Source organism: Pogona vitticeps, chromosome 11 (genome assembly GCF_051106095.1).
Source record: "Pogona vitticeps strain Pit_001003342236 chromosome 11, PviZW2.1, whole genome shotgun sequence".
NCBI classification, from domain to species: Eukaryota; Metazoa; Chordata; class Lepidosauria; order Squamata; family Agamidae; genus Pogona; species Pogona vitticeps.
Window position 1 is genome coordinate 3,959,543 of NC_135793.1, and position 20,496 is coordinate 3,980,038.

The 20,496-nt window shown below is 43.6% G+C and overlaps 1 protein-coding gene across 2 annotated transcripts in view; it reads left to right on the plus strand.

Annotated features, from left to right (window-relative positions):
* Nucleotides 1–20,496, plus strand: part of COL4A6 (collagen type IV alpha 6 chain) — a 123,043-nt gene that overhangs the window by 69,225 nt on the left and 33,322 nt on the right. For both annotated transcript variants that reach the window (XM_072981252.2, XM_072981253.2), the window contains exons 4-15: nucleotides 3,456–3,590; nucleotides 5,162–5,206; nucleotides 10,297–10,413; nucleotides 11,094–11,162; nucleotides 11,871–11,906; nucleotides 12,720–12,782; nucleotides 13,878–13,913; nucleotides 15,117–15,158; nucleotides 17,445–17,537; nucleotides 18,888–18,941; nucleotides 19,541–19,600; nucleotides 20,046–20,090. In XM_072981252.2, coding sequence (XP_072837353.2) covers nucleotides 3,456–3,590; nucleotides 5,162–5,206; nucleotides 10,297–10,413; nucleotides 11,094–11,162; nucleotides 11,871–11,906; nucleotides 12,720–12,782; nucleotides 13,878–13,913; nucleotides 15,117–15,158; nucleotides 17,445–17,537; nucleotides 18,888–18,941; nucleotides 19,541–19,600; nucleotides 20,046–20,090 — 795 coding nt within the window. The remainder of the gene's footprint in view (nucleotides 1–3,455; nucleotides 3,591–5,161; nucleotides 5,207–10,296; nucleotides 10,414–11,093; nucleotides 11,163–11,870; nucleotides 11,907–12,719; nucleotides 12,783–13,877; nucleotides 13,914–15,116; nucleotides 15,159–17,444; nucleotides 17,538–18,887; nucleotides 18,942–19,540; nucleotides 19,601–20,045; nucleotides 20,091–20,496) is intronic.

Consider the following 20,496-nt stretch of genomic DNA (forward strand, 5'->3'; position numbering starts at 1 on the left):
AATGATATTGGATTCGTCCTTTCCTCCGAATTGTTATAAGCTCACAGAAAAGCAATGTGGTGAACAGGTGTTGCACTCCAAGGGAGGAGATGTATGGAGGACATGACACCCCCACCTTTTTTTGTTTTTTGCTCTACAAGAATGATGTGTAACCCAAATCTAGATCAGGGCCAGCATGTGGCAGAAAGGGAGGTCTAAAACTTGCCCCCATCAGGCTCAGATTTAACCATTCCTCTTCCCGGTCCTCTACCCACACAAGATAGTAAGGGGAATGGAATGGGAATGTGTTGCCCTTTTTATATCTCCCTGGAGGGCTGGTTCTGTTTGTATACTGTATTTTTCCATGTATAAGACTATACTTGTGTCTAAAATCTTGAGGGTCATCTTATACATGGAAGCAAGCTGAGGAGAGAACAAAAACAAGTGGAAGGGAAAGCAGGGATCAAAGTGAACCTGCAGCGCTTTGATCCCTTTCCCCCTACACTTGCTAATCCCCACTTAGATTTCTTAATTTTGGGTTAGAAAAGTGGAGGGTGTCTTATACATGGGGGCGTCTTATACACGGAAAAATATGGTACATCTCTAAGCCTTGCCTAGTTCTACCCTTCCTTGTGCTTGCTGTGATCTAGATCAGGGCCATTGGCTCTTACTTTCCGAGTAACAGAAAAAGAACGCGAAGCTACAAAGAATGTATTTAATCTACCATGTATGTGTGACCTGGAATGACAGAAAGCTGGAATTCATGACATCAGAGCTTTTTTTGGTTCAGTGATTCTGAAGGCACTGTATGATCGTACGAGGCTGGTGTGCAAGGTAAAAATTGCATCCAGCCGTTTTCCAAAATGGAGCACAGGTAGTTTTGAGGAGCTTTCTCCTCGAGAAATTAAGCACGGGCTCTGTGTCCTAATTCCCAGGAAGGTTTGGAAGGTAGAAACGACTCAGTCCTTTCATTCCTTCACACACAACAAAGTTCTGAATTTACCCAGTGTCCTTTGCTCCAGAAACACCCTTAGATAATCTCCCTCATAATATGATTAAGCCATGATAATTTAATTCTTATGAATTTTATTTAAGTCCTTTGAAGTCCATGAGTTTGTCTGGCAAGAATATTTTTTCCATCTCTAGAATAAAGAGAAGCCATTGCCTTAAACCACGGTCAACAACCTCTACGCCCAGCCAATCTTCCAACTATGACAGGGGTGCTAGTAATTATCTTTATTACCTCAGGAGCCCCAAACAGTTCAACGAGGCACATGGCAAGATTTGCTTTCTCAACCGAAGGCTAGCCCAACGCGATTAAGATTTTATTTCTAGGCAGTGAACAGCTTCCAGCTTCTCCGGTTGCATAAATGTTTGGAGGAAAGCCCGGTGCGCATTATCTTTGGGGTTTGTGAATATGTGGACCTTATTAATGGATTATTGGGGGGGGATAAGGCTTTAACCCCCTGCTCAGGCATTTAGTATCTGCAGGTGCCGAGTGTGGGAAGGGCCAGTCTAGGATGTGCCTAGTGGATGATGCCCTTTGCTGCTGCTCAAAGCAGTTGTGCCTCCAGTGAAAGCATGCTTCGTCCTCATTGGGTTGTGTGAAAGGAAGGTACAGAAGATTTGATATGGCTACCCGGGCAGCCGTCAAGATGGTCTACAGGAGACCATTCACAAAGTGACCCCATGCAAGAGAATTTCAGAAATGGACTCCTTTTCTCATTCAGTTATCCACGTCAGGTATCCTGTAGACCTGTGGTCCCCAACCTTGGGCTTCCAGATGTTATTAGCCTACAACTCCCAGAAGCCTTCACCACCACCTCTGCTGGCCAGGATTTCTGAGAGTTGAAGTCCAAGAACATCTGGAGGCCCAAGGTTGGGGACCACTGCGTGTAGACCATCTTGACAGCTGCTGTTGGTGTTGCCAAGATTTGGGACCTTCGTGGGCAGAAAATTAATTTTATTTATTTTATTTATTAATTAAATTTCTACCCCACTTGTTTAGACTACGTCTACTCTGGGCGGCTTACAATAAAATAGCATAGAAAAGCAATCAAGATTGTTAATCAAAACAAATAAAAAACCCATTGGATGTGGCTGAGAAAGGGCACATAAAAATGGATGCACAGGGACCCAATATTCAATAAATTTCACTTTAAACACCCAAGATACTGATCCAGGAAACTATGAACCATCGCAGCTCTGTTTTCCCTCACCCTAAGAGATACACGCTTTGCACATCTGGTTAAATTATTTAATTGCACCATGTATCAAATTAATCTTGTCAAGCGTTTACCTTGAAATCGGGATGGTCATGAAGGTAATATCTGAACTTTAACACCTGGAAAGGAAATCAGTTATATTCCCTCCCCTTTAAACTGTGCCCCCTGAAGTTTTACCTAGTTTTGCATCTGTGCATTCGCCCGCCTTTCTGTGTGTTTTAATTACACCACTGATCATGATGACCAATGTTTGAAATCTCCTTCCTTAGAGAGGAGATCTGTTGTCGTCTTCATCGGTATAAAGACATTCGGTTGTGATGAGGTGCTTCTATTTGCAGAAGGGCTTCTGGCAGTTAATTGGACGGAGAATTCATGTCTCAGACACGGACCGAAATCTTGGCACATTTAAATCAGCTTTAGGTCATGTGATGCAGCAAGTATGCGCTTAGGTTGGGACAGAACTAAGGAGTGGAGCTCCATGCTTTGAGCACATGATTTGCACGCAGAAGGCTCAGCCCCTGGTATTGACAGGCACGGTTGGAAAAGTAAAAAAAAAAATGGTGCTTTTTTTGCCTGTTGTCCACCTTGAGGGAGAGAAGGAATCTCCCGTGAGCATCTCTTCTTGCTATATATAAGACTCCCCACCCAATTTGGAAAGATTAAAAAAAATCGAAGTCATCTGTTTAGCCAGTAGTCAAATCAGTTTTAGCATGGTGACAATTTCAATGTTTTATTGTCTGCATTGTTTTAAATAGGTTTTAAATTCGTTTTGAACTTGCTTTACCTCGCATTTCTCTGCCGTCTTTCGACGGAAAGCTGGGATAAAAAACGTAGTTAAAGAAAGAAAGAAATGAGAGGACTGAAGAGGCAACTGTTGTCATGAGACACCTTTTCACCCTATAATGGAAAATGAACCACATTTAAATTCACTTTTCCCCCCTTTTGCTATGGCTAAAAAGAAAGAAAGAAAAATAAATTGGACAAATTGCTATGAGGAGATACTACAAGATCCCTGTGACGATAACCATGATTTAATTAATTCAATTGTACCAAAGTGTGCACTTCCATCAAAAGTTCCAAAACTTTGACGACCATCAGACTGTAGGAATGAAATATGTTGAGAGTGAACCGGATGATTTATTTATTTTATGTATTTATTAGATTTATATACTGCCCATCTAGAATGGGTCTACTCTGGATGATATGTTGGCAAAGGAGTGAAAGATGGAATTCTTCCTTCCTTTCTTTTAGGGTCGTCCAGGACCAATTGGGAACCAAGGACAGATGGGTGCCCCAGGATTCACTGGGCCCGAAGGCTTGAGGGGGCCAAAGGGGGAGAAAGGGACGCCGGGCACTCCAGGTCCATCCGGACCCAAGGGAGATAAGGTGAGTTCCTGCGTGGCTCTAAGTCACCCCACAGGTAAAGTTAGATTCCTCTTTGGTGGCTTTTGGCAATGGCTAAGGGGGCTCAGATTTGCACAAGATGCTACCCTTTATTGTCTTAGGTTACAGCCATGGTTCCCAACTTTGGGTCCCCAGATGTTCTTGGACTACAACTCCCAGAAATCCTGGCCAGCACAGTGAGTGATGAAAGCTTCTGGGAGTTTTAGTCCAAGAAACATCCGGGCACCCAAGGTTGGGAGCCACTGCTTTAAAAGAACCTCTGATTTTTTAAAAATCCCAACAAGAAGAGCAGAACAACAGCAGAACGTTAGAATTATAACCATTCTGGGCAGTGTTATGGATCTCTTACACCTAGCTCACAGGGACAAAACTCAGAAAGAAATTCATTGACGTGCACATGCACGTGATCACAGTCGCCTTAGGTATATCCCACAGAAAGTACAAAACCGGAGGCCACTGCGTTTGTCCGTTTCGACAAACCACTCCTACTTGTTTTCAGCTCTGCCAGAAACAGGGCTTTTGTGAAGCTAATGGCTCTTCATCGTCCTTTCAAGACCAAGCTGAAATAGTTATAACAGGGATCACAAAACAACCACCGCTGCTGGGAAAGGCATCCCACACTCCCCAGCTTCAGCTGTTGTGAAGACGGCAAAGCTCAGAGGGACCATGGAAATACGGGGAGGGTAGCCGAGAACCGCATCATCTCCGCTAATCCAGAAGTCTTGAGCTTCACACTTGGGAGCCCCAGCTTCGAATTTTATCCCCGGTTGCCGAGGTCCACGAACATTCGACTCTGGAGGCAGCTATATATCACTCTTCCCTGGGGTGGAGAAAGAGGCTGTGAAAAACAGGTTTTCAAACCACAAAGACAAAACAGGTCCACAGATTCTCCCTCGAGAACTCGAGTTTTTTTAATGTGTTCATTCTCAGTAGAAGTTGCACCATATTAATTGCAGATGGGGTCCAGAAGATGCTGCCTGTTCAACAGAAGTTCTCTGTAGGCGTTCTTATCGTCTGCCAGCCCATAAATCCAGCTGCGCCTCCTCCTTCTATCATCCTCTTGAGAGGACTGGAACGTATCTTCAGACAGCTTCCATCAGGCAGAAAAGACCACCCGGGTTTATACAACATTGGGGTTTAGGGGTGGGGGCAGCTACATCAATTGGTTGTAGTAAAAGCAGGAGGGGGGTCTTATGAAACCTTGGAGATGAACAAGATACATCTACGTGCCTATTCGCACATTGCCGTTCCATTTCATCAGAAGGCCGGTCGGATCCCATGAGGCGGGCTTACAGTCCATGAAAGTTTACGCCACACAAAACATGTTGGTCTTTAAAATTCCACATATAGCAACTTATCCTTGATTATGCAGCAGAAGCTAATCAGGGTTGATAAGCAGGGCATAGTTGCAATAAATAAGATTATGAGGTTTGAGGTGGAGAGGCCATCTTTGCTTATAAACCCCCATGCCTTCTAAACTAGCATATGTTGCTTAAGGGGATCAGAACTGCAGATAAGATGAAACTTTAACTGTGCTGTTTTTATTCTTTTAGGGCCCAATGGGGGTTCCTGGATTTCAGGGGATATATGGTGTTCCTGTAAGTCCCATTGCATTTTAAGTATTTAAGTGAATGTTATCTGTAAACATTTTAGCTACAGATTAAGCACAGATCTGTGGGGAAGTCAAGACAGAGAAGGTATCTCTTATAATCTAACAGGCCTGGCAGAATTGCCTTTCTTCTTCTTCTTCTTCTTCTTCTTCTTCTTCTTCTTCTTCTTCGTCTTCGTCTTCGTCTTCGTCTTCTTCTTCTTCTTCTTCTTATTATTATTATTATTATTATTATTATTATTATTATTATTATTATTATTATTATTATTATTATTATTATTATTATTATTATTATTAAAGGCTTGGTGCACTAGTGCTAGAGTATCTAGGGGCCGTGGACCGGGGGGGGGGAGTGAGGAGTCAGCAGAGAGAGAGAGAGGAAAAAATATCAATCAGCTTTGCAGCTTGTTAAGGTAGCTCTGCTATAGCCATGCCCATGGCTGAAGCAAAGCTACCTTAACAAGCTGCAAACAAGGCTGTTTCACCAGTTTCCCTCTTTTTCTCTCTTCTGACTCCTGTGTGGTTAAGCTAAAGTGAATTCCCCAAGGGAAACCTGACATCCCAGGTGTGACTTCACAGCAGAGCCATTCACATTTTTCCCATGGTCTAGTAGTCCCACTCTTACTTCAGAGGTGCTCACTTGATTCTTTAGAAGATCACAGGGAAGTCTCTTTGGGAAGTCTCTTCACTCTCTGGGGTTCTGTGACCCAAACATCCCAGTCTCTGGTAGGCAAGTGCACGTGGTAGCCGAAAGAGAGGGGGGCTCAGAACAGGATCTGCAAGGGAAAATTAAATTTCAGATGGTCACTGCTTGGAGAAGAAGGCAGCCTTTCAGGTCATCCACTCCCAAGCTCTTTGGAGATTGGAATCGGAAAGCCGGCCACTGATATCAGGGCCTGAAACGTAGTGGATTTCTTCCCGTTTTTATGGCCTGTTGCGTGGATCATTTGCATCAGGGCAGCGGAACCCAGTGGGGTCTGTCTTTAAGAGGCTGGGGGAAAAAATTGCAGAGGAGAAAGGAGCTAGCAAGGGTCATGCAGGAAATGTTGACCGCCAGGTAAGTTGCCGGCTTTTCGTGTTGTTGCAGCTGGGCCGATGAAAGGTCTTGGCAGCAGCTGCCTCCGCTTGTGTTTATGAACTGTTAACCGCAGATGTACGGGAGAAGTGGCCCTTAAATGGCCCACCCCCAGCCCCTGTGTTTAGTTTTTCCCATGGAACAAGGTTCAGAAGTTTGGAAACAGAGCGCAGTACGAATTTATACCATTTCAGCTGAATATACAAGGCCAGCTCAATGGAAACATTTCGGTGAGACAGTGCCTGGAATGGCTTCTATCCGCTCTGTTTAGTGTATTTGATTCTTTTCTTTTTTAACTTGAGCTTTTTTAAAAGGCAGGATCTGGCACTCGCCAGAAGGGGAAACTCAGCCCTAATAATATACAAAGCGGCTTATTGAATCAGCCGTACATTTGTCCTTTATTCCGTCTGGCTCTTCCCTCCCCTACCCTTTCTGTGTTTCTCGAGTGGTTGTAGAAGAAGGCATTGTTGCATCAAAAGGGCACAGGCCAGTGCATAGGTCTACTCCGAAGCAAACCCTGCTGCCTTGGAAGGAACTTATGGTTAAACCCCATGAGTGCATTAATATGCCGCTAAAATCATGGATGGGGGCTCGAGGTGCGGGACTCTGTCAAGTTGAACCAGTCGAACAGGTGACTTGGCTTGGGTTGGTGTTTTTTTTTTAAAATGACTTGCAAGTCGGTAACCCACCCACCCTTCCCTTTTTTTTTCTGGGGGAAAAGCTTATTTTTAATAGGGACTTGGGACTTGGTACCAGACTTGGGACTCCGACCCAAAGACGCTGGCTAAATTCTACTTTGAACTATGGCCTACATCTTTTCCCCTTGGCAGTTTTCCACCCGGTGAAATTTATTCTCCCTCCCACAGTAAGGCTAAGAAATTCTTAGTGGCAAGGAAGTCCACACTCTTCCCTTTTGTCTCTTCCCCCCCCCCCCCCAATGCGGGGAATAGAAATTTAAGGAGTAACAGAGTCTGGGAGGAAGGTTTAAATCACCCCAATATCTGTACAGGTGACCGAGTCTGGATCAGGGAGGACCCCTGCACTTATTTCAGGGCAAAACAACAAAAATAAAGTTTCGTTGTGTGCTATCCATGTTAGGTTGCATTAAACTGATCATCTTCCTCGGGATAAATGTCTGTAACAATGTCAGGAAGGGAACCGTGTCAAAACAAAGCATTGTGCTTCAAATCAACAACCAAAACAACGTTGGCCTGCAGTTAGAAAGCCAGCACGTCAGGGAGTCACCTTCTGTGCTATTTTTCTGTCTGCGGGGATTTCCCTCCCCTGTAATGTAAGGAAACATACCTTCCCCTTGATGTGGTGTCCATTTTGACCACCTTATGCCTTTGTGCATGTAGACCAAAGTTTATCGCGCCTTTCCAATGTATAAAGACCACATCAGAATACGATATGTGGTTATGGCTGATACGACTTGAGCACAAGAGCGCACATTTCATGTATAAACTCCCCCGCTAATTTAAGAAAGCGACCCTGAGAGATTTGTGAAGATTTAAAGCGAGAGGCAATATTAGCCCATAAACAATAATCCTGTTATCGGGTTATCTTCATGAGGGGGGGCTGATGCTGGTATTTCTGTGTGCACAGATGTAATTCTCATTTCCCCTGAATTACTAGTCCCCAGCGAGATAGCGGCAGCTTTCGGCGATAAATCTGCATACCATACATAAATGTATGAAGCACGCCGCGTGTTTGCTTTGAATAGTCACAGCTCAGTGTTTACATTTTATTATGGGATGTTGTGTTGACAGAAGATACTTTACTACCAAACCAACGACCAGTATGTAAGCGGAAAGATTAGCGTTTGAGATCTCCTACCCCCCAGTTTAAAGGATTAGCTTTTAATCGGAGAGGAGGATAAAGGACGTATGCAGCAAGAACTGGAAAAATCAGCATTTTTACTGGCAAGAGTTGATTTTTTCCCCTCTAAGTATTCCTTTGTGTTTTGCCAAATCTTACTTTTTGGGGGCAGAAATTTCAGCTGCCCCACACTTGGTTTTAAAACTGTTGGGGCGAAGAACGGGATTGTATCCAGTCACGGAGTTCAAGAAAGCAGCACCACCAGATGTGGGACCTTGTATGGGCCAGTGGATCTAGGCTCGAAACAGGCAGAAATGTAATATTTCTGGAAATTTTGAAGGCAAAGGGGGAAAAAACTGAATTCTTTTTTTCCCCTCGTGGGAATTTCAAGAGAGAAAAAAAAGACAAAAATATTGTGGCACCTTAAAAACTAACTGCTATATTTTAATGTGAGCTTTTGCAGACACTCTGCTTCCTGCCTGAGGAAGTGGAATTGTGCATGAAAGCTCACAATTAAAATATAGCAGTTAGTCTTTAAATTGCCACAATGTTTTTGTCTTCTTTATTTTTAATTTTTTTTTTTTACAGACTAACATGGCTACCTCTTCTAGAATTAAGTGTGTGGGGGGAAATGACATGGAGGGAATTGAAAGATACGCGTACTTATTTTTGTATTCAACTTAAGTTTTTTTTTTTACTGTGTTAGCAACAGAAAATACTTTGTTCATAACACGGTGCTTTTCCAGACATAGTGTTTCTTCCACTTTAATGTCCAGCTTGTCCAGTGACCTTATCAGAACTCTCCTGACATTTATAAACACTTTCCTCTTATTTTGGCTTGTACAGCTTTTTTCCTTTTGACTTCCTGCTCCCTTTTTTTTTCAAATAGCCAGTGTTTTCTGGAGGAAATGTTGTGTTTTAGGTCTGGGCGTGTATTGGATTCTCTTGGTCAGCTTTTCCCAAACTTGGTCTCCTCGAGGACAGTTACATGCTGGATCACAACTCCCATCCTTTGGAGCCCTCTAGGGATGATAGGTTTTGTGGTTCTGGAGGGTAGGCAAAGCTGCTCTGCAGTGAGGCTCTTCAAAAGTTGTTCTTGCTGCCACCTACTGGTGAATTTTGCCTTTAAATTTTCCTTTCTGAAAAAAGCTGCCATAAGAAATAGCAAAAAAATACAGTGGTGCCTCGCTAGACGATGATAATCTGTTCCACTGAAATCGCTGTTTAGCGAAATCATTGTCTAGCGAAAAGCATTTCCCCATTGGAATGCATTGAAACCTGTTTAATGCGTTCCAATGGGGAAGAATTGTCATTGTCTAGCGAAGATCAGCCATAGAAAAGCCGCTTTGCAAACCGCCGATCAGCTGTTTAAATAGCTGTCTTGCAAAGCTTAGGTCCCGAAAACACTTGTTTTGCGAGCACGGAGGGAGTTGTCACAATTGTTGTCTAGCGAAAATTGGTTTGCGAAGCAGGGACCAAACATTGTCCAGCAAAATTCCCCCATAGGAATCAGTGTTTTGCGAATCGCTATAGCAATTGCAAAAAGTCAATGTCTAGTGAAAAAACTGTCATGCGGGGTAACTGTCTAGCGAGGCACCACTGTGCGCTCTTCAAACTTTGATTTCCAAGTTCAGCCATGACAGTGGCTTCAGAACCAGCCTGTTTTTGAATACCACAGTAGAGTATGTTTCGAATCTAATCTAATAGCTCTGGACTCTGGTCTTTTCTCATCATTATCTGAATGCTTCTTTCAATGGACCAGAGGTGAGCAGATGTAGCCCTCCAGATGTTTTGGGCTCACAGCTTCTGTCAGCTTCCACTAACGAGGGTGGCCACTTAATACACCACCCAAAAGGAGGAACAAAGAGACACCGGTTTGCATAAAACTGTCTATGCTGTTCTATACATACAGAAGCAAAAATCAGAAGGGATTGTTGTCAACTTAACAAAACCTTGGTTTTACTCCAGAGAAGGATACAATCCATTGAATGACGCAACCCAACATTTCTAGAGACCACCAGTGGGAGAAAGGTCGACCTGGAGAGATTCTTTCTACAATAGTGGCTTACGTCACCACACAGAGAGTTTAAACAAGTTTAACCTTTTACGAATTCGTGGGTTTTTTTAAAAAAGAAATGCTCATTTTAGTGTGTATCTCTGTCCTCCCTCTTGTTTTCTTTTTACAGGGTCACCCTGGTCAACCAGGGCCCCGAGGACTGCCCGGTCTGGATGGTTGCAACGGTACCATCGGAGGTCCTGGCGTCCCCGGTGTGGCTGGAATTCCTGGCGCTCAAGGGCCTCCGGTACATCTCGATCCACATTGATAGGTGTCTGGATAGGCTGACCCTCAGGGGTGTCAAACATTTTGCTGCGGGGGGGGGAGAAGGTCTCTGGGGCGGCCTTGTGGGAAACCCTGGGGCTGGGAAGATCTCCATCCTCACCACGAGGTTTGTAGATGAGTTCTAGACCTGGATGTCTCTGGTCTTTTTACACCAACCATGTGAATTTTGAGAAGGACCCTTGGAAGCAATCTTGAAGCGATAGAAGACATCCAGAAAAGAAATGTAGGCAGACAGAATCCTTCGGATGAGTAGCTGGGAAAGCCACTTTTGGGTGTCCCCCCCCCCTCCTTAGAATCCACCAGGCAGTGTGGCAGCCACCGGCTGGTAGACTTTTATGAGTCATAAATTAAAAGCCTAGCTTTTCCCATGCTTTACTTTAAACAGGTAGAAAACTCAGCAGCATGAGATGACAAATGTGTAGCTTTGGGCATTGTACTTTGATTTTTGGTTAAAATGTTCTGTTTGTTTAGATCTCTCTCAATCTCTCTCTCTCTCTCTCTCTCTCTCTCTCACACACACACACACACACACACACACACACACACACACACACACACACACACACACACACACACACACACACACACACACACACACACACCAACCATTGACCAGTATATGTGTGTATGTGTTATATGCAGGGTCGTCCTGGCTCAAAAGGCCTCAAGGGTGAGCCTGTTTTCGCCCAAGGAGCTTTAAAAGGAATGAAGGTAAGGAATGTTCACACATTCTGCTTAAATAATGAACTTACCTTGGTTGATGTCCACCAGTTAAATATGGCTGCGGAGACAGAGGTTGGGAGCTTGATTCCCCCACTGGGCATCTTGGACAGTGGCTGGACTCCGTAATCCATAAGGTCCCATCCAGCTCTGCATTTCCAAGAGGATGATCATCATCTTCTGCTTCTGCAGTGTTGGCTGCTAGAGGACAACTATGCACTGACTGAACCCATGAACATCGGGTTCAGATTTTTGTTTTCCCTCTACCCAAGCCAAAAATAATTTTCATTTTAATTTACTTTTTTTTTTTTGAGCTGATAAGGAGTTTGGGACGGGGGGCCAGCAACCACGTAGATGCCCCTCTGGTTTTTATTTTGTGAGATAATTCTTCAGAAGGATCCTTCCAGTGTGGCCGATGATCTATTCAGGTTGTTATCGTGACATCTTGACGGAGACATCTTAACGGAGAAGCGCTGCTGTTTTCAGAGTTTGGAGAAGTAATTTATTTGGAGTGGGGGATGACGAATTCCAGAGTCTCCACACCCAGTGTAGACAGTGTCCAATGTGGCTGGGGATTCTGGGAGTATAGAAAATACATTTCTCCCAGGTTTGGCTCATGATTAACACATTTTAAAAAGAATTGTTCTGCACAGTATTAGTAGCTGTTTATTTCATCAGAAGCATTGGTTCTTATTTTAGGGAGACAGTGGCCTTCCTGGATTGGACGGAGCTGTGGTAAGTTTGTTTTCCATCAGTTTCCACTGTATTTTTTTTCTAGAATTTGGGCTAAATTGCTATTAAAGTAAACCTGTCCATGTGTTTATACATGTGACTGCTTTTTATGATGGCTTTTGCGGGGCGATGCTATTGCTTTGAACACATGTTGTTTTTCCAAAGATGATGTTGTTGATTCAACATATATACCACCCCGTAGCGCTAGAGCGCTCTCTGGGTGGTTTACGACATAATTCGGCAAGCAACCTCTTCATGACGGTGATAGTTCAGTTGCCAAACCTTTTTTGACATTAAAGTGAGGTGGAGCAGCTCCTATAAGAGAACAAATATGCAAATACTCTTCTTATTGATTTTCTTTTACTGCTGGTAAAATTTGGAGAGCCTCCCCTTCCCTGGAAGAAGAGAATCTTAAACCACGTCTGTGTATTTTATTTTATTTTATTTTTTGCTTAGAAAACTCTAGAAAAGTTGAGCATGTTTCATAATAGACTTGATGGGACACTATTATTAGTATTAAATTTTGAAGCTTCCTGGACTTCAGAAACAGTCTTCGGAGGCCCATGATTTCCATCCTTCACATAGACATTGAACTGGTCCAGAAAGTAAGATCTCAGTGAGATAAACTATTATTATTATAGTGGTAAAGGTTTCTGGGCGTTTTCATCCAAGAACACCTGGGGACCCAAAGTTGGGAACTACTGCAATAAACTAAGACATGTAGACTTCTCTTCCATGTTCCTCCATCCTTCTGGAAAGCCTAAAGGATGAATTTAACAACCCACAACTTTATATTTTCATTGTTTTCATTCGCAGGGTCCTAAAGGTTTCCCAGGCCTACCAGGCCCTGTTGGTCCAGTTGGGCTTCCCGGCTTCCCGGTAAATCTTCCGCTCGCTTTCTTCTTGTTGTTATCAATTATGCTGTCAATATTTGAAATTACTGGTTGTAGCCATTTGTTGTTGACATGGCTCACTCTCCTATCCGGAAGCCTTTGCTGGCCTTCCATTAAAAGTCAGAACCTAGCTCAGTGGAGGGAGAAGAGCTGAACATTATCTGTGTCAGTGAAGGTTGTCATGGCAGCAAAATCCCGTTCCTAGAAATTTTAGGGCCAAAACCTAAGAACAGAAGGTGGCCCTTGTGATCTCACAGAAGTAGGGCAGGCGGTTTGAAGGGTCAGTAGTGGTTCCAGATTCTATGCTGCTACTCTCCGTCTTGAGCAGCAAGAAGGCCCATGAGTCATGACTCAGGTGCTCCACTCCTGGTCTCGTGAACTGTGCTACACTAAACAGCTAGAAATGAGGAGGCAGGATGGAGAGTGAAATGGTGGGTACCGAAGATGCTTGGGACCATCATGACATACACAGGTAGAAGAAGCACCTTCCTGATGAGAAACCAGCTGGGAAGGCATGGAAATAGGTTTGAAGCCATCTCTCTCTCTCTCTCTCTCTCTCTCTCTCTCTCTCTCTCTCTCTCTCTCTCTCTCTCTCTCTCTCTCACACACACACACACACACACACACACACACACACACACACACACACACACACACACACACACACACACACACACACACACACACACACACACACACACACACACACACACACACACACACACACACACACACACACACACACACACACACACACACACACCACAAATCAAAATGTCTATCTGCAGCAGTGCTTCCCCTGTGGTTTATCTCCCTGCCTGTCAATCTGGAGAAGGACAATAATTCTCTAGACTTCAGCTGGCATTTTGAGAACCAACAGTCCTTCCAACCCCCCCCCCCAACCTTCTACCCTCTTGACCGAAGCCCAGTAGGGCTTAGGGTATGCTTGGGGCCTTTTGATGGAGGCCTTCCTTTCCTTGCCCTTCTTAAAAACTCCTTGTTGAGCCTCTAACTTTGTAAAATTGTTGCACACAACCTGTGTTTTTCAACGTATAATTGAAATCGTTCTGTTGCTGTTTAGGGGCTACCCGGTTTCCCCGGCCCCCAAGGTCCGAAGGTATGTAAATTGGGTTACCCCCTCAGTTCTTGACTCACAGATGTTCTCATGGCTTATATTTACAGCATTTTTTTTATTTTTATTTTTTGCTATCAACGAAGTCATTGTAGAAAGTTCTCCTCTGTTTTGTTCATCTTTCCTTCTCGTTTTCAAACAATTGTCGGCGCTTTCTCGGCGGTAAGAGTCTGTTATTGTCATAATATTGTCCTGGAGTTAGATAACAAGAAAAGATGACGTCAGAATCAAATCTTGGAAGGTGAAAGGATTGTGGGAAGAGAGACACAATTGTTTATACTGCTTTTGAGTGTTTAGTTAAAGAGTGAGGTTAAATTCTCAAAGGGAGTTTTTCTGAAATTCAGATGTGATTTCTTGGAATGCCCTGGTGGATGGATTAAGATTTAATCTTTCCCCCACTTTATCTTATTATAATGATACATCTTCTACATTATTTGGGGGAAACTAGATTTAAAGCTAGAAATCAACTTTTAACTAAATTAAGGGTTGGCCTTCCTGGCAAAGGAGGCGCTTACGTCTGAGTAGCTTTTCCTGAGCCTAGAGTAAGTCATTTCCAAACTTTGTCATAACAGATCAAGAAGCTGGTAGCTGCTGCCTTTTAAGGTTATGATAAACCATTGTTTCTTCTCGGAGGAAAAAAAAAGTAGATTCCCCTCTACTCGAGTACAGCTGCAGGGAGAATACTGCATCTTTTTTCTGTTTTAGATTATCTTCAGTTTAGGGAAGTGATTGAACACTGAACAGTGTTGCATCTCAACTGGTTTTTGCCTTAAACAAGGCAGTTTGCTAAACTGTGGTTTGATGATTAGATAACACAATAAACCGTGGTTAATAAGCTAGAAGGAGAAATGTCCAAATTTATGGCTTTCTAAGTGGAGGTTTGGAACGTGGGAAGGATGTGAGCCTGTAAGAAAGGCTTTCCATTGCAGTAAACAATGATTTCTCACAATGTCTGAAGGTAACTGGCATCCATTTGCCATGGCCTCCCCTGCTTCAGTGGGGCGAAGACTTAGAGGGCCCGTGTTAATACGTTCTAGAGCAATATATGTACTAACAATTTAAGACCAAATGCTGCTGTGTCATTGATAGAATTGTGATCATTCTTCTGTCTATCTAGGTCTTTTTATAATAATTTGAAAATATTTATTTGCAAAAATAAATAATCTATCATTATTTGATGTTTCCTAGGGGAACAGTGGCCTTGGTTTTCAGGGAGAAAAGGGAGAAAAAGTAAGTTTGATTGGTATTGGTTTTTTTTTACCATGACAATGCATGAAATACATTCAGAGGAGGGCAACAAGGATGATCAGGGGAATGGAAACCAAGCCTTATGAGGAAAGACTGAAAGAACTGGGCATGTTTAGCCTTGAGAAAAGAAGACCAAGGAGAGATGGGATAGCACTCTTTTGCTACGTACTTGGAAGGTAGTCTATTATACCTTTCTATCAGTGGTTCCCGACCTTGGGTCCCCAAATATTCTTGGACAATAACTCAGAGAAATCCCGGCCAGCACAACTGTTGGTGAAGGCTTCTGGGCATTGTAGTCCAAGGTGGTCTAGGGGCCCAAGGTTGGGAAGCCCTGCTTTATAGAATTGTTGTGAGGATAAAAGGAGAATAAGAGAACTGTGTATACTCCTCTGAGTGAAACCGACATATAAATGTAATTTCTAGGAAGAATACTTTTGCCTTCCAGTTTTTCCAGCCTCAGCTACCTTGCAGAAATGGCGTGAGGTTGTAATGCCGCTGGGGCACCTTTCGACGGAAAGGTGGTGTTCAAAAGTAGTCACTTTTATATTCCTTACTTGGTAGACCCATTGAACTCCATGGGTTTAATCCTAATAAGAAAGAAGTCCATTTGTCATGACTCAACGTCCAGATAACCTCACCTGGAGGACCGAGAATCTTGACAGATAAACTCTGTGGGTTGTATAATGAATGCATAAAATTGCATTGGTGGAAATGCTTGGCCTTTGAACTTGGAGGTTCCCAACAAATCAGAGCTTGGAAAAAAGTTACCTCTTTTTTTGGCCTAAAGTTCCCAGAATCCCACCTGGAGCCCAGAAGGCAGCTTATGTCCAACTTCCATGTATAGCTGTCATCAACTTCTCCTAGCCTACCGTTTTATTTCTCCCCGAATGTCCGCAGATGTCAGTGGAGTGTTGACAGCAGAAATCTGATTATCCACCCAATCGCTCGGCAGCCGGCCCAATCTGTTCCTCATTAGCGCCGGAGCGCCGCGCTGTGCCGAGGCGGTTGTTATGGGTTTCTCCAGCTGGCCTTGCTCAAGTTAACCCATCACTGTCTAGGCAACGGTTAACTGCTTCCCATAGATCGCGGCCTCTCCTCTCTGGCTAGCAGAAGCAGGACGAAACCATAGGTATAAAAATGAGGAGCGTGTGGCCCCTTCAAAACTAATGAGCTATATTTGGGAGAGGCCTTTGTGAATTGCAGCCCACTTCATTAGTTGCATTTCCTCAGTCCTGGATTGCTTCTGCTAAACAGCTCTGTGGTTTAAGGCCTCTGGCTGCAGAGCTGAAGGTTGGGAGTTCAATTCCCCCATGTTGCCTACATTAGAGGGGCTGGACTTGATGATCTATCAGGTCCCTTCCAGCTCTGCAGTTTTGAGATGCTGGTGATAAATAAACAGATTAGTTTTTAAAAAGAAAAGGGCATCCTGTCCCATCCGGGATGCGTCTGCTCTTGTCTGATTTTGGCAACTGAGCACAGTTGGTGAGGGAGTGAGTGGAAGGAGTGTAAAAAAAAGCAGCCAGTGTAAGGAAATGTTGCCTGTGTAGACTACAACCCCCATATTCCTTCCGACAACGTGGGATTCTGGGAGCCCTCATCCAAAAAGTAAGCCCTAATTGTGTTTTCTGTTCTTCGTGCAATGCCTAATTTAATTCATGCCATTCATTTATTAAATCAATGGTTTATAGTGAGATTGAGCAAATTTGTTAGAAGAGGCCTGCCAGCGTCTACTAGCCCTGATGGTGGTTTTTATGGAGCCTCCCTGGTCAGGAAAGGTATACCTTGGAATGCTAATTGCTGGGGAAGAAGTAGGAGAGGGTGTCCTTTTGCTTTCAGGTAGGTCCCACCATAAAAGAAAGAAAAAGCCCATTTTCCCCAGGAAAGACTTTGTGTACCAACAAGCATTCATTTAACACTGCTTTTTAAGAAGATGAAAAGGGTAGTGTTACCGCTGAGCTGAAACACACAGAAAAATGTCCATTTGCTTAGTGGATGAGAATCGTTGTGAAAAGCCCGATTCTGGGAGTGGCCGGCCAAAAAGAGGAACTTCTCCGATATTTTGGAGGCAGGTCATAGTGACATCACACACGTGCTGAGTTTGTTTGGGCAGCCGAGCATCTTTTGATAGCCTGAAGGTCCTTAAAACATGGTTTAACTATCGACGGCCTAAAGGGAATGGCCTTCTATCTAGGACGGGCTGTACGTTTTCCGTGGGTCTTCGGACAACTGGCTGGTTTCTCGTAATACCTCGTCTCTTCCCCCCATTAGGGAGATGTTGGGCTTCCAGGACCTCCCGGCCCTCCGCCTTCCACAGGGATCCTGGAATTCATCGGATTTCGGAAAGGAGAGGAAGGAGTCAAGGTGTGCTTTTCTGTCCATTTATCTTGGGACTGACAATGCTTAACTCATTAATTAGTGGGAATTTGCCCCCTCCCCACATTTTAGGTAGTTACACTTAACGCTCTTAGATCCACAGTAGGATTCTGCCCAGTGACTGAAAAATATTTTTGACTTGGTTTGAAAGTGATTTCTCTCAATTTCAAGAAAAATGGAGAAAAAAGAGGCAATTGAGAATGGGTAAAACTTGGGCTCAGATATTGATTCACCTCTGTAAACCATTAATTCATTTGCTCTCAGTGAGCAAAGATATAGCAAATATTTTAGACATACAAGATATTTTAGACCACAAGATATATTAAATATTTTAGACACACCTCCCCTTCTGGTGTTTGCTGGTCTCTGAGAACTTGAGCTTTCCCAAGACAAAAGGCAGCAAGAGATTTTAATCATTACTCTAGAAATGTTGACATAGGGACCCGTTTCTGCACCGAATCTCTGAATCGTGAAACTGTGTTAATCCAGGTGGAAGATGTAATTTCTTAAGGAAACAAACAAAGGCAGGCTCTTGGTTTTTGTAATGGATGGTCTGTCTCATCATTATATTTCCAAGTTTGGTTCAAACAATGTGTTGACATGTTGGCAGAAGTGACGTTTGCCATTCTTGCAAATGATCCAGAATTGAACTGGGTTTTCATAGGATGTGGCTACACCGGCAGTTTGATTTGAAGTATTTTTTACAATTGTATTCAGTTTCCTTCCCCCCCCTCCAAATAATGCCTCAATACAGTAATTCAGCAGTAGATCCAGTTGTTTATTTTTTTAAAAAAAAATCAAACTGTTTTGTGGCTCCACTGGGGTGGGTTTCTTACTCTCCAGAAACATCATATGCAGCTTCGTCTGTTTCCTGAACATTATCCAGAGGCACCCCCCCTCCCATCCTTTCGTTGAACGAAACAACTGATCAGAAGAGGAAATCTCCGTTCAAACTGTTCCAGTTTGGGAAAAGTAGAAGCCCCCCAGCAGCAGGGGGTTGAAACTCTGAATCAGAAGCAGAAAGGACTGGGCTGGTTCCCATTGGTCTTTGCTTTGTGTGGCCAGTAAAAATTTAAAAAAAATACTTGAAACCGAACTGTTGTACTGCTGGGACAAATCCTGAAGTATTTGTTGATGTAGTTGCATCCTCAGTTTATTTGCCTAGACACATTTAAGGACGAGAAGGAGTCACTGCCTACCATATTGGAAGATGTAAAGAAGTGTTCTCTGGATCTGGAAGGAGTTATATTGAGAGGAGCTGTATGTCAATGTGAACTTCAGCTCTCACCTTCTTGGACACACACACACACACACAAACTTGTTTGGTTTTTTTTTCAGGGTGTTCTGGGCCCTAAAGGTTTTCCTGGACCCTCGGGTTTTCCTGGTCCTCCGGTAAGTTCTGGATTCTCTGTCCCAAGAGTTCAATGAGCTTTTCCTCTTCAAGCCCTTTTGATATACAGTGGTGCCCCATATGACGACAATAATCCATCCCAGGAAAATCGCTGTTTAGCGAAATCGGCGTCATGTGAAACCCCTTTCCCCATTGGAATGCATTGAAATCCAGTTCAATGCATTCCAATTGGGAAAATACCTCATTGTCGAGCGAAGATCGTCCATAGGGAAGCCATTTTGCGAGCGCCGATGAGCTGTAAAAATGAGAAGGGAAAGAGGCAGTTTTTAAAGCAATAATGTAACAGTAACTAATTATTTGGGAATAGCACTGAAACTATTTTTATTTTAAAAAACGAACACTCTGAGCTTCAGTCTTGATTTGATTCTTGGTTGTTAATCTTTAAGCTGAGTCACATGTCTGATGAATCATGTCCTTTTTCCATCTTGGGTTTGAATTGTATCCTTATTGTCTTCCTGGGGTGTAGATTAACCCTTGCTTATCTTGGGCCTTTTATCTTGCTTTGTCTTCTTTCTCTCTTTCTCTCTCTCTCTTTTCTCCCTCCCTCCCTCCCTCCCTCCATCCCTCCCTTTCTTTTTAGGGCTTTGATGGTTTTGGAGAAAAAGGAGAAAAAGGTGTACCTGGATTACCAGGGCCGAGAGTAAGTAGCTGCGCCAAACCCGCCCGTTGTTATGGTGACAGAAGTTTTGTGTTGGGTGAAATTTCTAGGCTTTGCAGGTTTTAGACTTTGGGGGGCCTGGAAAGTTTATTTGGGAAGATCACCGTTTCAAGAATTTTACAGCCGACTTGCTCAAAAGAATCATTCCAAAGCATGATTTTTAGTAACATAATATTATACATATAATATACCTATAAATATGATACACAATGTTATACAGGTAGCTGACTGGATAGGTCAGTGGTTTGGGTCTCTGGCCTCCAAGCCATTTTTACCCATGCACATCTTAATTTTAAGAGCAAATATACCTTAAGGGTTGAATCATCTGGTCCGACAGTGATGCAGTGTCTAGAATAATGACCCAGAAGGTCTGTGAGCCTTGCACAAATGTTGAGTAATACGTTCTTCTCCCTTTTTTTCTTTTTAGGGAGACATGGGCTTGAAGGGATTTGATGGAACCCCGGGCGGACAGGTACAGCGCACCTTTTACCCCACCTTGGGCAGTGGCTGCCAAGATGGTCTTCTAAGTGGTGGCTCCCAAACGGTAGAATTTAACCTACTCAAGTCTGTTGAGGAATTTGGTCCTCTGTAATCAGGCAATGGAGGCTTTCCTTCTCTGACAAGCTCTTCAAGTCTTGCCACTGATGATGCTTTTAGCTCTGCATTTCCCACGTCGAGGAGGGTTGCCTCCTCCAGAATTTAATGACTACAGCTCCCATCATTCTTAGCCTGCATAGCCAGTGAATTCTTATCATAACTGTGACGACTTAAATCCACTCGTCTCTCGGGGCTTCTCCCTGTAGAATTCTCAGCTAGCACATGTGCACATCCTCAAAAGGGCTTTCGGAGAGCTTGCCGACGGGCAACGCTGAGGATGA